Source organism: Anarhichas minor, unplaced genomic scaffold, assembly GCF_050575085.1.
Source record: "Anarhichas minor isolate MPS153535 unplaced genomic scaffold, ASM5057508v1 ptg000026l, whole genome shotgun sequence".
Classification (NCBI taxonomy): Eukaryota; Metazoa; Chordata; class Actinopteri; order Perciformes; family Anarhichadidae; genus Anarhichas; species Anarhichas minor.
The window spans coordinates 12,106,184-12,121,345 of NW_027466472.1; the positions used below are offsets into that span (position 1 = coordinate 12,106,184).

The 15,162-nt window shown below is 39.5% G+C and overlaps 4 protein-coding genes across 4 annotated transcripts; all 4 read right to left on the reverse strand.

Annotated features, from left to right (window-relative positions):
- Positions 1-403: 403 nt before the first annotated feature.
- Positions 404-3,049, reverse strand: LOC142958894 (P2Y purinoceptor 12-like). Its single transcript, XM_076099906.1, is given in 5 exon segments — positions 404-1,379; positions 1,603-1,992; positions 2,083-2,284; positions 2,953-2,999; positions 3,002-3,049. Coding segments are annotated over 5 exon segments (1,179 nt in total). The 5' UTR covers positions 3,035-3,049; the 3' UTR covers positions 404-872.
- A 1,604-nt stretch (positions 3,050-4,653) lies between these two features.
- LOC142959348 (P2Y purinoceptor 13-like) lies at positions 4,654-5,945 on the reverse strand. The gene is made up of 2 exons (XM_076100602.1): positions 5,906-5,945; positions 4,654-5,675 (listed from the first exon to the last, which is right to left on the reverse strand). The coding sequence occupies exons 1-2, from the start codon at positions 5,943-5,945 to the stop codon at positions 4,654-4,656; spliced, it is 1,062 nt and encodes a 353-aa protein (XP_075956717.1).
- A 2,450-nt stretch (positions 5,946-8,395) lies between these two features.
- Positions 8,396-9,385, reverse strand: LOC142959349 (P2Y purinoceptor 13-like). The gene has a single exon (XM_076100603.1). It carries the CDS (start codon positions 9,383-9,385, stop codon positions 8,396-8,398), a length of 990 nt encoding a protein of 329 aa, XP_075956718.1.
- Positions 9,386-11,057: 1,672 nt separating this feature from the next.
- On the reverse strand, positions 11,058-13,639 carry LOC142959243 (P2Y purinoceptor 12-like). The gene is made up of 2 exons (XM_076100473.1): positions 13,268-13,639; positions 11,058-12,546 (listed from the first exon to the last, which is right to left on the reverse strand). Exons 1-2 carry the CDS (start codon positions 13,628-13,630, stop codon positions 11,701-11,703), a joined length of 1,209 nt encoding a protein of 402 aa, XP_075956588.1. The 5' UTR covers positions 13,631-13,639; the 3' UTR covers positions 11,058-11,700.
- Positions 13,640-15,162: the final 1,523 nt, after the last annotated feature.

A 15,162-nucleotide genomic window follows, 5' to 3' on the forward strand; every position in this document is an offset into this window, starting at 1 on the left:
CCAAAAGTGCCTGAGATACTGATCAACACCAGTGGTGCGAAAAAGATAAACATCTACATTCAGTGCATAGAATAAGGTCAGCAACCACAAACAGCCCCCATTTTAAACAAACCAATGAACTATGCTTTCGTTCCTTCTGCTGGTATTCAACATCCGTTTGAGCGCGTTATGGTCTGTATGTTCCATATCATCAACGTCTGTGTCGGCACTACTGGGGAAGAACTGGGTTAATTTGCTACCTTTGTTGCACAGCCATCTTAGCCTGGCTAAGACTTTGTCTTTGTTTTGGTTGTAATCAGAAATACCACATGTTTTAGACTCATGTCCTTCCCCCTTAAAATACATTTTGAACCTCATCCACATGTAAATAATCGAACCTCTAGCATGAAAGTTGAACACCATGCAATTGAAAAATATAAATTTTATTAATATTGTTATTTTTTATCGCTCAGAAGTTATAGCTGTCAGCAGTGTCTATTGCGGGCCTCATTTTGTTATCACTCGGCCCCTGGTCACATTTTGCGTGTGCTGTAATCATTGGAGAACATGTGCTGTTAAGATGTTTACGCTTTTGCCAAAGTTTTGTAAAGGGAAAGTGCAGTTTGAATGAGATTAGCGAAGAGACGGAAGTAGAAAATGACAGTAAGCACAATTAAGGAAACATGTTGGATGACTTAGCAAACATGGGTCAGAAGCGTGGTTAGTCGACGCCCTGTAATAAAAACTATTTTCTGTCACATTCAGCAGATTTTGATCCCCTTGCATTATTTTAGAATTTTTACAACTACTGTCATCGTGATAAATGCTTTTTTTTTAATAAAAAGTAAAATAACCTTTCAGGCAGTGTCTCATCATGCCTTGACAGTTAACAGTTATTGATTTCCCTTTGGAAATTGTCCAGTGTGTTCCTGTGGCATCCCATTATATGACAGCCTGTTATTTAGAGGGATCTGTGACATTTCCTGTTGAGTTAATGTCGCTGTGGTGGACTCCGTGGCACCTATGTGGACTTGCTTTCGGCAGATTGAGGCTGTCAGTCTTTTCCTGAACACCTTACACAGGAACACGTAGATAAGCGGGTCCAGACACACGTTAGTGGCCGACAGCCACAGGGTGGTTTCCTTTGCGATGTAGAGAGCGTTCTGTGCCTGGCAATGACTCGCCGAGCTGCGAGTTTGGGTCAGAGTGTAAGGAACGCGGGCAAAGTGAAAAGGGGCAAAGCAGATGAAAAACACCCCCACTACCACAAAGACCTTTGCTTTGGTTCTGCGAGTGACTGCTTGAGATCTGCTCTTGGAGGCTTTGTATGACTCATAAACCTTCCTGCTTATGAACGTGTAGCAAACCACCATCAAGGCCAGCGTGCCCCAGAAAACCACCTGTAAACACAAATGTCACATGTTAGGCAAGACTCACAGCATTTCTCACCACTCATTTTTACCAGCTGTAGTTAAATGTCAAATCTGGCATTTTATTCATCATGTAGTATAGTGCAGTGTATTTAAATTCAGTGATATTTAAGTAATTGACAGTATGCGACACATTCTTTCTAATGAGCAGATTTCCCAGAATTTAAAAACAATTAATTTTTTTAATAGCTACCTGGCAGAAATAGTTGAAACCTTCATGCCAAAGCAAGCCGGCTTTGCTCTTCATGGAGGAGCACTTCAGTCTGCCTCCATAGATCCGTGGCGGCTGGTCACTTAGAATAACATTCGGTAATGCCAAAGATAACATGACTGCCCAGACAGTGGCACTCAGCACTTGACCAACACGAACCCGCTGCAGGGCACACTTCCCAAATGGCCTTACTATCTTCAGGTAGCGGTCCAGGCTGATGAGGCCCAGCAGGAGGATGCTGATGTACATGGTGATGTAGAATAAAACTGCAGAGTATTGGCAGTGGAAGGCGCGTAGTCGCCAGGAGCCCACGCCTGCATCACTTAAGACTCTCAGAGGTATGGTCAGGGTCATCAGCAGGTCAGCCACCACCTGTTAATGAAGAAAGGTATTTTTTGTTGCTCTGCACTGACAACTAAATGTATAAAGCAACCCCCCCCCCCCCCCTCTCCTATGTCTTACCACATTTTTTAGAAAGACCACAAATGTTGAGGAGCTGGGGATGCTGAAGAAGATCCATGCAGCCAGGGAATTCAGTATCAGGGCAACTATAAAGAGGATGCTGTATAGACAGGGGAACACCACAGCTGTCACACTGGTATCCCGAACACACTTGATAGAAGTGTTTGACAGGCTGTTGTTCATCTTCTGATCTTCAGTGGACCTTCGGGGGGTGAGGAGGAGGAGGAGTGATATTGAGAGTAAGATTGATACATAGGAATAATGAAAAGAGGGAACAGTGTAACAAGATGTTTCCAGATGTCTATGCAATTTCTTTCTAGAAATTCCTCAAAAACAACTGTAGCTGACTTACTGTGTATGATTATGTGTTCATTTTTAATGTTTTCTTTCACAACGACATTATCTAAGTTTCTTTTTGCCTGAATTCAACAACTAAACGCCACTTTCTGCCACTTTAAGAAGCATACAAATACTTATTTTTATACAAACGCTAGGTACTTAGTAACTTCTACATTTGACCACAGTTCATTCATAATGGTATGACTACTTATTCAGTTTTACAGTTAGAGATACTCTTAATATACAGTGATGAAGGCGCCTTTTAACTGACTAATTCTGAATTCTCCTCCTGTCTGACAGTATATCTGCCTAGTGTGCTGTCTTCACATTGAAAACTTTAACGGCTTAGAATAACACTGAGGCCAGGAGCAAGTGCCATGGCAACTGAGATATACAATGCTCTAAACTTTTGTCTGTTTTAATGCGTATGGTAATGTTAATTAGGTCTGTAACAACAAATGATATGTTTGTGCCCAGCTTAGAGTGGTAATCTATGTAGAAGATGTACTAAAGTCAGTCATTAAGTCTTACCTTCTTATTGTGTCCTTATCGTCTGTGACTGCCGGGCATGTGAAGAATTATGATTTAAGCAAAGAAAATCGATAGCATTCATAAAAAAAAAGGAAGAAGTGAAATATTCTTCTTTCCTCTTCTTATCAACAGGGAGGAAATGTAGCTCCAAAGAAAGAAGAACTCCACAATTGCAAATCTCTTACTGTTACTTTCATTTTAAGTACTTCTGACTCAAAACGTTTTCCGTCGGTCTCTCTTCCTTTCTCTGTATTTCTGTCTCCCTGTGTGTATGTGTGATGCTCTTACAATGGGTGGTCTCTGGAGCTACTGTGTGGCTGTCTTGTCACAATCCCAATGAGTTTGCCAGTCTTCCTTCCTTTCTGAAAGACCCTTTCCTTCCTTGCTTCCTGTTCCAATTGTCTGCTCAGAGGCTTGTTCTGCTCCGTGCCAGTCCCCCTGCCTCCGCTAGCTTGCGTCAGTCTCAGTAGTAGTTGACAGGCGAACGCCAAAGCCATGGACTTATTTCTCGACAGACCTCCTGCATCTCACCACTCCACCCTCCCCCCTGCAGCTTATTTACCCCACCTCTATCTGTCTGTCTTTTCTCAACTTAGCAGCACTAACCACAGACACCGCAAAAAACAAAGAAAAGATGTGCATACAGTATCCCTTGAACTATTTTACCATGGCATAAATACAAGCTATGCCATGACAGCAGAGTTATTAACAAAGTATTTGTGAAAAATGTAATTTTGTATGATTTTTATTTACTACTAATCCCACATGTCCATACATCAGAGTGTTTTTTGAGATTGCACGTATTTTCTCTAACAATGCAAAACACACTACGAGTACATAACAAGTGATTGAACATTCCATTCCACTTCAAAAGTTTTGCTTTCTTTATTCCCCTTTTGTGCTGTTTTGATAAAAATAGTGCATTCTGAGAACTATTCAACATAATTTCCTGTGAGATTTTGCTTGGATCTGTGCCAAGAATTATGTCCCATGGGAAAAACATTAGCTGAGAAATGACTTGCATGTGTTTACTACAGGTCCTCGAGTGAACTACCAGCTTCTCTGACCATAGTTGTTTCATCAGACGTACACAGAAACCTGCGGTTTCTAGACCCACACAGGCTGTAAGCTCAGCTGTTTGCTCAAGGGGTTTCTCAACTGGCATTTACAAGAAGTGGCATTCAAATGGAAAATGTGTTGATCCTAAAATGTGTTTGAAATATGCAACACTGAACAGATAATACCTCTGTTTAGTGTTTATTTTATATTGATTATAGCAACTCCCTATATAAAGAGCAGACTTTACTTGTTTGTATGTCCCATTTTTACTATCACAACAAACATATGACTTCAGTGTGAGATGCAAATGTTATCTAACTTAACTTTTCTTGCTTTGCATGGAAGCCTCATTTACAGTCTCCCTCCTAGAACTCTACTGTAAAACTGTGTTTTATTGACTAAAAACAGCATAATAACAGCATCCTCTTGTCTCATGCTGTTTATCTCATCCATCCTTATTGTGCTTCCTGTTAATGGTTTTCAAGCTATTTACAGCGACTCGTTGAGAAGACACGAAACAGCACAGAACAACTTCATGGTGATATACACTTCACAACACAAACACAAAAACAATATAACAATAATCTGACTTTTAGTCTACAAAATCAGTAACATCTGAGCTTAGGCCACGACAAAGCATCTTCATGACCTTTGTCGGACTCCACTCTGTGGCAAAGTGCCTTCTACTTTGTCTGCGAAGGCTTCTTGGAACAAGACGGACACGTTTTTCATCATAGACATCAGTTTCTCCTTAAACTCCCGACACAGAAAGACGTAGAGAAGTGGGTCCATGCAGATGTTTGTGCAGGCAAGCCAGTGGCTGAGGTCTATAGCCAACCTGCTGCTTAAAATAGAGCAGCCAGTGTAGGAATAAGAGTTGACTTGTTGAAACGTGTATGGGATCCTAAAGATGTGATACGGTCCGAATGACCCAAAAAACACGACGACAACTAGGAAAACACGTAGTTTGATCTTCCGCTTTCCCTGGTTGTTGCTGCTGCCAGATTTTCGAAAAGACTGGATAACCTTGTTTGCAATGCAAATGTAGCAAACCGCAATGACCACACTGACAAACCAGAAGAAAACATTTAGATAAATAATTATCTTCTCATGGATTATAAGTCCAGCCGGTCCTTTCAGCTTCATACAAGAGATCTCCGTTATATTGGCCACTGATTTGTTACTTAGAATGATATTTGGTAAAGCTGTGCCTCCAAGCAGTATTACCCAGACTGAGCCGGATATCAGCTTGCTAAAGGTCAGATTCTGACCAAACAACTTGCTTTGGGGCATCATGATCTTGAAGAAACGGTCCAGACTGATTAAGCCCAGCAGAGCGATACATGTGTACTGTGTACTGTAGAAAATGGCACTGAGATAACATGAGAGTATGTGTATTGCGTTTGACGCACCTGGCAAGTCTCTTGCAGCTTTGATTGGGATGATCAAGGTCATAATAATGTCAGCAGCTACTATATTTTTTAGGTACACCACAAAGTTGGAGGTGGTCTTGATGTGCAGAGAAACCCAGGCGGCAACACCATTCAGCAGCAAAGCTATGGGGAACATCAAAAAGTAGAGAACAGCGACAAAAGTTGGGTTGTAAATGAAGCCGTCAATGTCCGCGTCATTGTGAGGTGTTTGATTCATTGGCGTCGCTGCACCTGATGGAGAATGGAAAGTTGGATTTTAGAAGCAACAGTTCATCCTGTTAAGAAACATCATCTTCATTATGCTTTTATATTTTATTATACGAATAAAACAAGCAGTCCTGCTGAATATGTGTAATATCATTTGACAGTTGGGGATTTTAATAGTGTCCGATACATAGAAATAATTCCACAGCATATCATTGGGGTTCATTTGGTATTTTTTTTTCACTTTCTCCACTTACTCTGGTTACTGTCAAATGGAGGAACCATGCAGTCATCCATTATCTGTCACTTATTCCAGTCAAGGCTGCAGGCGAAGCAAAGCAAAGGAACAAGCTTGTTGTTTATGTACATAGAAGGGTAAAAAAAGACATTTGTAGCATATTTCTATACAATATTTTCCATTATGTATATATACATCGGTGTCACTAATTTTCCTACCAAAAAAGTAAATAAATGAATTAGTGTGAATACACATACATTTAATAAGGAGGGATTATGAGTTTCATTCTTCTGGCAGGACTGCTTTTGCTCTTTTTTAATTCTTTACTTTACAAGGTAGCGTGGATAAAGATGTAACTAATTCAACTAATGAAACAATATATTTGACACCATGTAAACATGCTATGCTTGTCTTGTATCATTATACATTGTATTAGGTGTTTTTCTTTCAGAAAGAAAATAATTATCATCGTGGTTATCTTTGTCATCACAAATGAATCTATCATTGATAAATACATTATTACTATATTATTAACTAATTATGTCAATAAAATGTCGATGATAACTTACAGTTGATGACTTGACTCTTCTCAAACACGAAGCTGCAACATGGACCTGTGTGACAATGTACTGAGATGGTAGGTGTTTAAGAAACACTGTTGGATTTTCCTAGCAAACACATCATCGTTTCAGCTGTGATAGAATTGCCAATTTACCAGGACATATGCAAAAATAGGAAAAACTACTGGTCTTTGGACAAAAGCAAAGCAGACGTCATACAACACTGCTGCAGTGTAAACACGACTTAGAGCAGATTTGATTGGGTGCAGGTTCGTATTCAGGGGGCCCCATGCTTCCTTTGGCCCACACATAATTCTCAGACACACATCACCATCTCTGTCTCACCTTTAAGATGAAGCTGCAAGCATGTTTGTTTGTTTAATATTATTTTACAATCTTTTACCTGAACTCTCCTACATGTGTATCACCAGTCACCATCCTCTGACTCATTAAGCACAGCAAATGTCCCTGGTACTGACATGCCTTTGACTCTGAGCATCATTTGGAGGGTTAAATACACATCATTTGTTTCCCCACTCACCAACCTTGTGTTGTTTATTGCTGGCAGAGGAAAATACACTTATATAATATCTATGAGTGCAGGTGATGATTCTTTGATTAAAAAAGCTAAGCGGACAGGTGATTTTCTCCCTTTTTGTGCTCCTCATGTCTTCATGTTTGTTACTTAGGTAATTTAGCTTTTTGATTGCCTGGTTGACTGGTTGCTTGCTTGATGGATTGTACACTTTTCTGCAATAATGATAGAGCTGATTCTGTAGCAAGAGGTGCAGTGGCATCATCTAACCAAAGGGGGGCCTCGGCTGTTAAAGCCAACAAAACAGTCCCACAGGCCACACTGGAGCCTTTTCTCCAGTTTAAACAAAGGGAGTGCAATAGCTGCCAAGGAGATTTATTGTATAGGGGGTGTGTTTCAATTCCTTTTCACTCAAACTAATTGAAAATCTTTGTTATATGGTAATAGTGACCGAAATTATTCTTGGAGTGTAGTCTAGAATATTGCGGTGGTGCATTGGTAATATTTAATTTCACTTCTTAGCACTTGATATTTACAATACAGCAATACACATGTACCATATTTCATTAATTCAACGTAATGACGTCATTTATTGAAACAATGAAAAACAAAATACAAGAAATTCATTCAAATAAAATTGTAACTCAGCAAAGCTCTTTTGTAAGGAATCTATTACATTTGGATTTACAAGAACCGAAGAGAAAAAGATTTATGTGACCATTTATTTCAGCCTGTGAAATATTAGGCCACAACAGGATGTTCTTTTGTGCAGCAGAAAAATAAACTTTAAGCTTAGTCCCCATTTCCATTCACGAATAATTGTTTAATGTCAATACAAGTATTAATGATGATGGGAATGATCTACAAATTCTCATCTTTCCTCCTATAATATGTTATCATTTAAATTCCCTCTTAAAAACCCATAGTAGAGATGATTGGCTTAGGCTGTATCTGTGTTGACCCTTCACAGAAAAATTAATAAAAGGAAGACATCACACTCAAATACACAATAACACCTCAATATGGAATTTAAACAGTGTTGCATTGTGAAAACTTGAAAGAAAGAATATACTTAAATAGATCTACACGTATACAGTACACACTGTATGTGCATAAAAGACACACAGCTCTTACCAGTGAGATTTAACATTGTATATGTGTGTTCAAATTGTTAAACCCTTTTCATTTAGAATAGAATAATTCATTTGCTGATGTATCTTTGTATATCATATATGGTTGTATCTTGTTTTATAGATGCTAATCCTCATTAGGCCACTAAAGGGCAGTACAACACAGAATTTAAAGATCAAAAGTTGGGCTACTCAGGTTCTCTTGCTGCCATAATATTAAACAACAGCCTAATTTGTGACTAAGGACATCTAATCTATCTCTAACTTCTAAAAGGTACTTATTTCTACTGTGAAACATCCTTATTTTCACCGGAATATAACCCAACACAGACCCCTTTAGCTTTCATCATATCAACCAGTTTGTCTCTGTACTCCCTGCACAGGTAGATGTAAAGAAGAGGGTCCAGGCAGGTATTAGTGGTAGAGATCCACAGGACTAATTTATGGATTATCTTGACCCACAATTGATTGCAGACATCAATGTCAAATATTTCATAGAGTGTGTCTGGAACACGCATCACGTGGAGGGGCACAAAACACACGAAAAACACAAGAAGGATCAGGAAGACTCGTAGCTTGGTCTTCTTCTTTCCGTCGCTGTTGTTGCTCCCAGAGTTTCTGAAGGACTGCAGGACCTTCAGGGTGATGCACATGTAGCAAAACACAATCACTATGCTGACGTACCAGAACAGACTCTCCATAGATAACACCACAAACTTGTGAAAAGTCACACCGGCTGGACTTTTCAGGGACATACAGAAATCTCCTGTTACATTAACAGGATCCTGGTCTGTTAGAAGGAAAGTTGGGATGACTGTACCGCCAAATAACACCACCCAAACCGAGGAGGACATTACAAGACTGAAGACCACTTTTTGTCCCAACACCATTCCGTATGGTCTAACAATTTTGAAGAAGCGGTCAAGGCTGATAAGACCCATCAAAGTGATACTTGTGTACAAGCAGCAGTAGAAAAGGACAGTGGAGTAACGGCAAGTGAACGCCCTTAACTCCAGTGAGGCTCCAGGTAGCATGCTAGCTGCCATCGGCAGGAGTGTCAGCGTCATGAGCAGGTCAGCCGCCACCAGGTTTTTGAGATACACTATGAAGGTAGAGGTGGACCTGAGGTGCAAAGACACCCATGCGGCTACCCCGTTTAGCAGTAACGCAATGGGGAACAACAAGAGGTAGAGGCACGAGATGGCCAGATCTACGGTCGCATGGCTAGTAGAAGCACAATCAGAGGAGAAGGGTTCTGTGTTTTTGGACACCATCATGCAATCTGAAATAAAAACAACAACATACAGTCATCAAAGAGAAACTCAACATGCTTTGTCCTTCTACTCCTGAACTGGTTTACACCTGTGAACAGCTCGTGGGATGGGAATAGCAGGCAGTTCTGTAAGCGCTGTAGACCAGACCCACTTCCCCATTTTTTGCTTTTGATTCATATTTCTTAATTACATTTTAACAAATTTGAAAGTGAAACGTTCAGATTTTATCAAGAGTGCATTGGCATGAATTTAGTGATGCGAGAAAATAACGTCCAGTTTTAGGGAAGAGGGGTTTCTGAGTAAATGATGATGATGAGGTGAGGACCAGAGGGCTGAGATTTACTGGAATTGGCCCCTGACTCGTTTGAGACGACTGCAAAAGCTTCCTTCTTGCCCAGTTGGACCTGATTTGCATTTGTCATTATAGTTTAAAAGACAATTTGTTACAATGATTTGGTTTTGAATGCTCAACCTGAGGATTTGAATGCATTCTGGATGCAGAACCTGACTCCACTGTTGACACTGACTGAAGGAAGTTATGCAATTGTAGGATTTGTTTTCACCATGCCAAAAACAAAATCAAATAAATTGATTTTATTATTTTTTAGATCAAATTTACATACAGGCCTACACAATAGCTACCAACATTTAGAGACGGGTATGTAGTCACAGTCCCTTCTGTACAATAGATTTTAGTTGCTTCAAAGCTTCTTTAATGTGTCTGCTTCTTTTTGTTTTTTTATTTTGTAATTGTTTAAGAATTAATATTTGTAATCCTTAACCTTAAATGTGTATTTAGTGTGTACTGATTTTAATAGATCTGATAGAGAAAGATGGATTAAAGCTTTTCAGCAATACGCCTTTCTCTAACATTTTATGTGACTGTTATTTTACTCCTCTAATTATTACAAATACTACAAAACAGCTTAATTTGAAGATTTTTCTCCCCCTCAACATTTTCAGAAAGTTCACCCACAGTTGATTAAATCATATCAAAGTGATCACACAGAATATACTTCTAATCAATTAGAAAGCTTGATTTCTCCAATCACCTCTCAATTTAATCTTTAAAAAAATATAATCTTTGTGAAACAAAACATAATATTAATTCACTCACCAGCAATGTTTATGTCCGTCACTCCACACTGTGAAGCCTGGGAGATTAACACCTTACACAAGATATTTTACCAAAGTGTATCAGCCTTTTCAACCAGAAAGATGCAAATCCATGAACAATGAGCTGCTGTGGACGACACAGAGGATTCAAATAACATAGGTTGCGGTAAGCTATGTGTTTTCAGGCTGAGGTATTGGTCTTTAAACATCCACTGATGGTTACTTTATTTCTACTGGTCTCAACATTGAAAGATGTGATGAAAGCCCCCATTTCTTTTAAACAGTGAAATAGTGATCATTTAGTAGCGATGTAGCTCGTGTTCGTTATCTTCTTTTACCTCATGCATGCCCACGGTGGATTTATACATTTGACAATAGCAAGCTCAAATATTAATGTAACAGTGCATTTGTCCTCCAAGTACTTTCCCTGCAAGAAGTAGATACTGTAAGTGAACTGAATCATATATTGTTGCTGAGTAAGCAATATGGGGTTTGACATTTGGCTTTGTGAAGAGCACCAACCTCATAATATGGCACAAATCACACACACAACAAATAATGAAAGTATTTCATCTTTATTTCCTTAATTGTTGCTTCTTTTATGCATTTCTGTAAAAGTGGTAGTTCCCAGTCTTTCAGCTGTGCGGTTGCAACAGAAGGCACACAACCCAGTCATTTGGAAAGCCCCCCATATTCCTTAGAAATACTTACTTACTTATATAGATGGAGATCATTGTTAGAAAGCAAAACTAGAATACATCACAAATATCTGCAGACGTAACAGTTTGACACATTTGCCTGCTATATGATTATCCTGAAAAAGCAATGCTAACACAGCTAAACAGCATGTACATGCAACAATAAAAGATCACCGTGTATTGACAGGAGATTATTTCTCAGACTTGTTATACAGGTAAACTATTTTAGAGGAAACCTGTGGCTGTCGATTAATTTTCAGTTTGTGAATTAATGCATCACGTTTCTCCTTTTCATGAGGTTGAAAACAGAAGAGGATCTTCATGTTGTTGTTAAATGGAACAGAGAACTGAAAGAACAGCAAAGACAACATGCCAGCGTCGGTTCTTCAGCTTTGACACAGTTAAACCGACAGCCGCACATTATTTCGTCTTTGTGGCAATATTGTTGTCATCATTACAGAATGTGTACATTCAGATAAGTCTTCATCGTGTCCAGTGGTTTCATGCACAGACAGAAGAGTCGTTAAGAGCGGCGCTGCCTGTATCTGTGTCTGACCCCCTCCCTGTTAGCCTGCTACAGGAGCCAGAAGGCAGCTGCAGGGTTTTGAACAGGGTGTCCCTGAAGGACTTACAGAGGAAGAAGTAGATGAGAGGGTCCAGAAGAGAGTTTAAGGATGAGAGGAAGAGCGTACTTTCCTTCAGCTGAAAAAAGAAGAGTTTGAGTTGACAGTCAAAGGGAACCACTCGGGTCTGGCTCATGGTGTACGGCACACGGGCAAAGTGAAACGGCACAAAGCACACAAAGAACACAGCCAGAACCAGGAACACGTTTGCATTCATTTTTCTTTTGGCCTGGTGGGGTTTGCGAGTTGACGCCCCACCTGGTGCTCGACATATAGTCCCTCCACTGCTGCGGGCCTGAGTGCGGGCGTAGGATTTGTACAGCTCTTTGGTGATGAGAGTGTAGCATACTATCACAGTCACCAGGTTGCCCCAGAAAATAACTTGACAGACGTGATTTACCGCCTCATGCCAGTACAGCCCAGCCGCTGTCTTCAGGTCACTGCACCTGAAATATGAAGACGGTGGGGTCTTACGTGTCAGGATCACATTGGGCAGACAGAGAACCAGCAGGAAGGTCCATATGGCGCCTGAAAGGAGTTTGCGACGGGCCAAGCGGGCCGCATTAGTCCCCCTGAAGGGCTTGAGGGTCTTTATGCAGCGATCTATGCTGATGAGGCCGAAGAAGAGGATGCTGATATACATGGTGAGGTAGAAGAGCACCGAGGAGACCCGGCACACGAATATACGCAGCCCAGTGGAAGCCATGTTGGAGTCTGATAACACCTGCCGAAACACAAGAGTTTCATGTAAAAGACTGAACACTAAGCGCTAGAAAGTAAAGCAGAACAGTATATTTTATTTACAAGTTTCTTATTAGCCACTATTTTTAAATTCTTTGTAACTAATGACTTTGTTTTTGGTAATTAATCTGATAATGCTCTATTGCTCAATTAAAAGTTAATAATTAGAACAAGGGTTGCTAAGTAGTGAGACATCTTTCTGACTGGTGTTAATCCATCTCTCACAGGACACTTACTTTATCTTTTTAGCAGCAGGGCATTTGGTACACAATCAATTTATTAATTGATTATCAACATTTACAACAGCAGAATGGATGAATTATTGAAAAAAAAAACACTTCTTAACATATACAACTGCAGATGACTTACATAGTTTTGCTAATGGCTTATAGAGTTGAGAAACGTCTGACCCTTAATAAATGACAATTATCGTATAACTTGAAAATATACGTTTAATACTCCTTATTATTTAGCTATTAACATTCATAACTACAGACTTGATTCCTTATGAGAAATTGAGAAACTCATGACCTTTTAATAAATTACTCAACAGAGACGTTTCACAACCTAGCAACCAAAATGATGCTCTTATGAATTAACTATTACTAATTTATTACAAATAGTTTGATAACCATTATTAAAGCCATTAGTTACAACTTAGATACGATTTAAAGTAAAAATGTGCCTTATAAGTTAAACCACACCTTGAAAGGGAAAGTGAAGGTCATGATGACATCGGCAACCACAATATTCTTCAGGTATATTATGAAGTGAGACTTCGACGGGATGCGAAAAAACACCCACGCAGCCACGCCGTTGAGTAAAAGCCCCAGCAGGAAGAGACAGGAGTAGAGAACAGGGAAAACCACCGTCTTCAACACGTTGTCCCGGGAACAAGTGTTGTTGGTGTGGCTTTGATTGCCAGGGAACAGGGGATACGTTGTATTTCCCTCCATGTTATCTAAAAAAATACAAGAGAAAGTTCTTCTTAAAAACAAAACACAGAAAAAAGCCACATGAACCTTGAAGTTAAGTCTGGTACGCTCATGAAAAAGTGAGTCCTTCATTACAGTTATGTTCAATTTGTGTTAAGATGTCTCATAATGTAAAAAAGACCCAACAATATAACATTATAAAGCAGTATTTATAGCTGTTTGATTACATTTACACTATACCTGGTTTTCATGTCTTTATGTAAACGGTACAACATTTGCTCAATATGTAATTTATCCCGCTTTAATATAATAAATACAATTTAAGAATTAACTGACCTGTTAATTATGCTGATATGTCAGTGGAGTCGAATCAAAATCCCAGTGCAGTTCTTGAGTTCCTCTATCTTTTATATGTGATACTGTGACACTGACCATCTGTCTTGTCCAGACAGTTTCAATGTTTCAAACAAGTGTGTGTGTGTGTGTGTGTGTGTGTGTGTGTGTGTGTGCGTGTGTCTGTGTGTCTGTGTGTAGGGTAGTGATACATACATAAGTCACAGGAAGACTTTCTCTTTTCCTTCCCATTTCTGCTTCCTGTCACGAGGAAAGGCTGAAGACAACTTTTCCAGATCTATTTTAACTGGCACGAAGACTTCAGCAGAGTTTACTGTATTAATGTGTAGCAGATAAACACAAAGTTAAACCTACATATTAGAAACAGCAACAAGGCACAAACCTACAGCATCGAGCTACTTTAAAGGCCACATTATCTATTTTAAGTTAATGTGTTTCCTCTTATTCACTTCCTCTACTTTTGAAAGCATTATTTTGTAATCTGCACTTCTGCATTGTTTTACATGGTGTCTAAATACCCTTTATATTCATTTTTTTATGTTCTTATGTTATACTATACTCAAAGGCATCTACCTAAAGACATGTACAACCTGAGTAAAATCATTTGGTCATCTTTGAATGTTTCTTATTATTGGATGCATTGCAATCAAACTAATTTGGTTAATTTGGTGGAAAAAAATATGAAACGGATTTTGGCAGATGCTGCACTGATCTAAAACGTTCCCCTTGCTCCCATTACCATTCAGATTTTTTACTTTTTGCCTTCCCAGGTCATGCTGGTTGTAACGTCTTCTATCAAGGGGTCTCTAAAACATATGTTCCAATTCAAAGTGGTTTCACACTCCGACCATCCTCTCTTGGAGACAGACCTGAAGTGAAGACAAAGGCAACTTTGTGTATGATCTTGTAAAGACACACAGTGGACGTCACGTCAACCATCACGGTGAGTGCAAAATTGCTGCTAAAATGTGGCTGGAAAGTCAAGTGTTATGTTGCCTCAGTATACCACATGACCCCGATGGCCTGCCCTTAATTCTATTGAGTGCCAACAGTTAACATGGCAATGCTGCAACTTCCTGTGTCTGAAGCAGGAATGGCAAAGTCAGCAGCATTCACTTCCTAAATAAATGCTTATCTAAATGACTAGTCTGTACATTTGCATGCTCTTGTGGTTGTTGTCACATATAGCTCAGGCTAAATTTATTCATATACACCTTACGTGAGGTCAATTTCCCAGTCCTCCATATTTACATGCAGTCATGTTTCCCACAGCTGTGATCTGCACATTTGGGTCTGATCAGGCCTGCGTC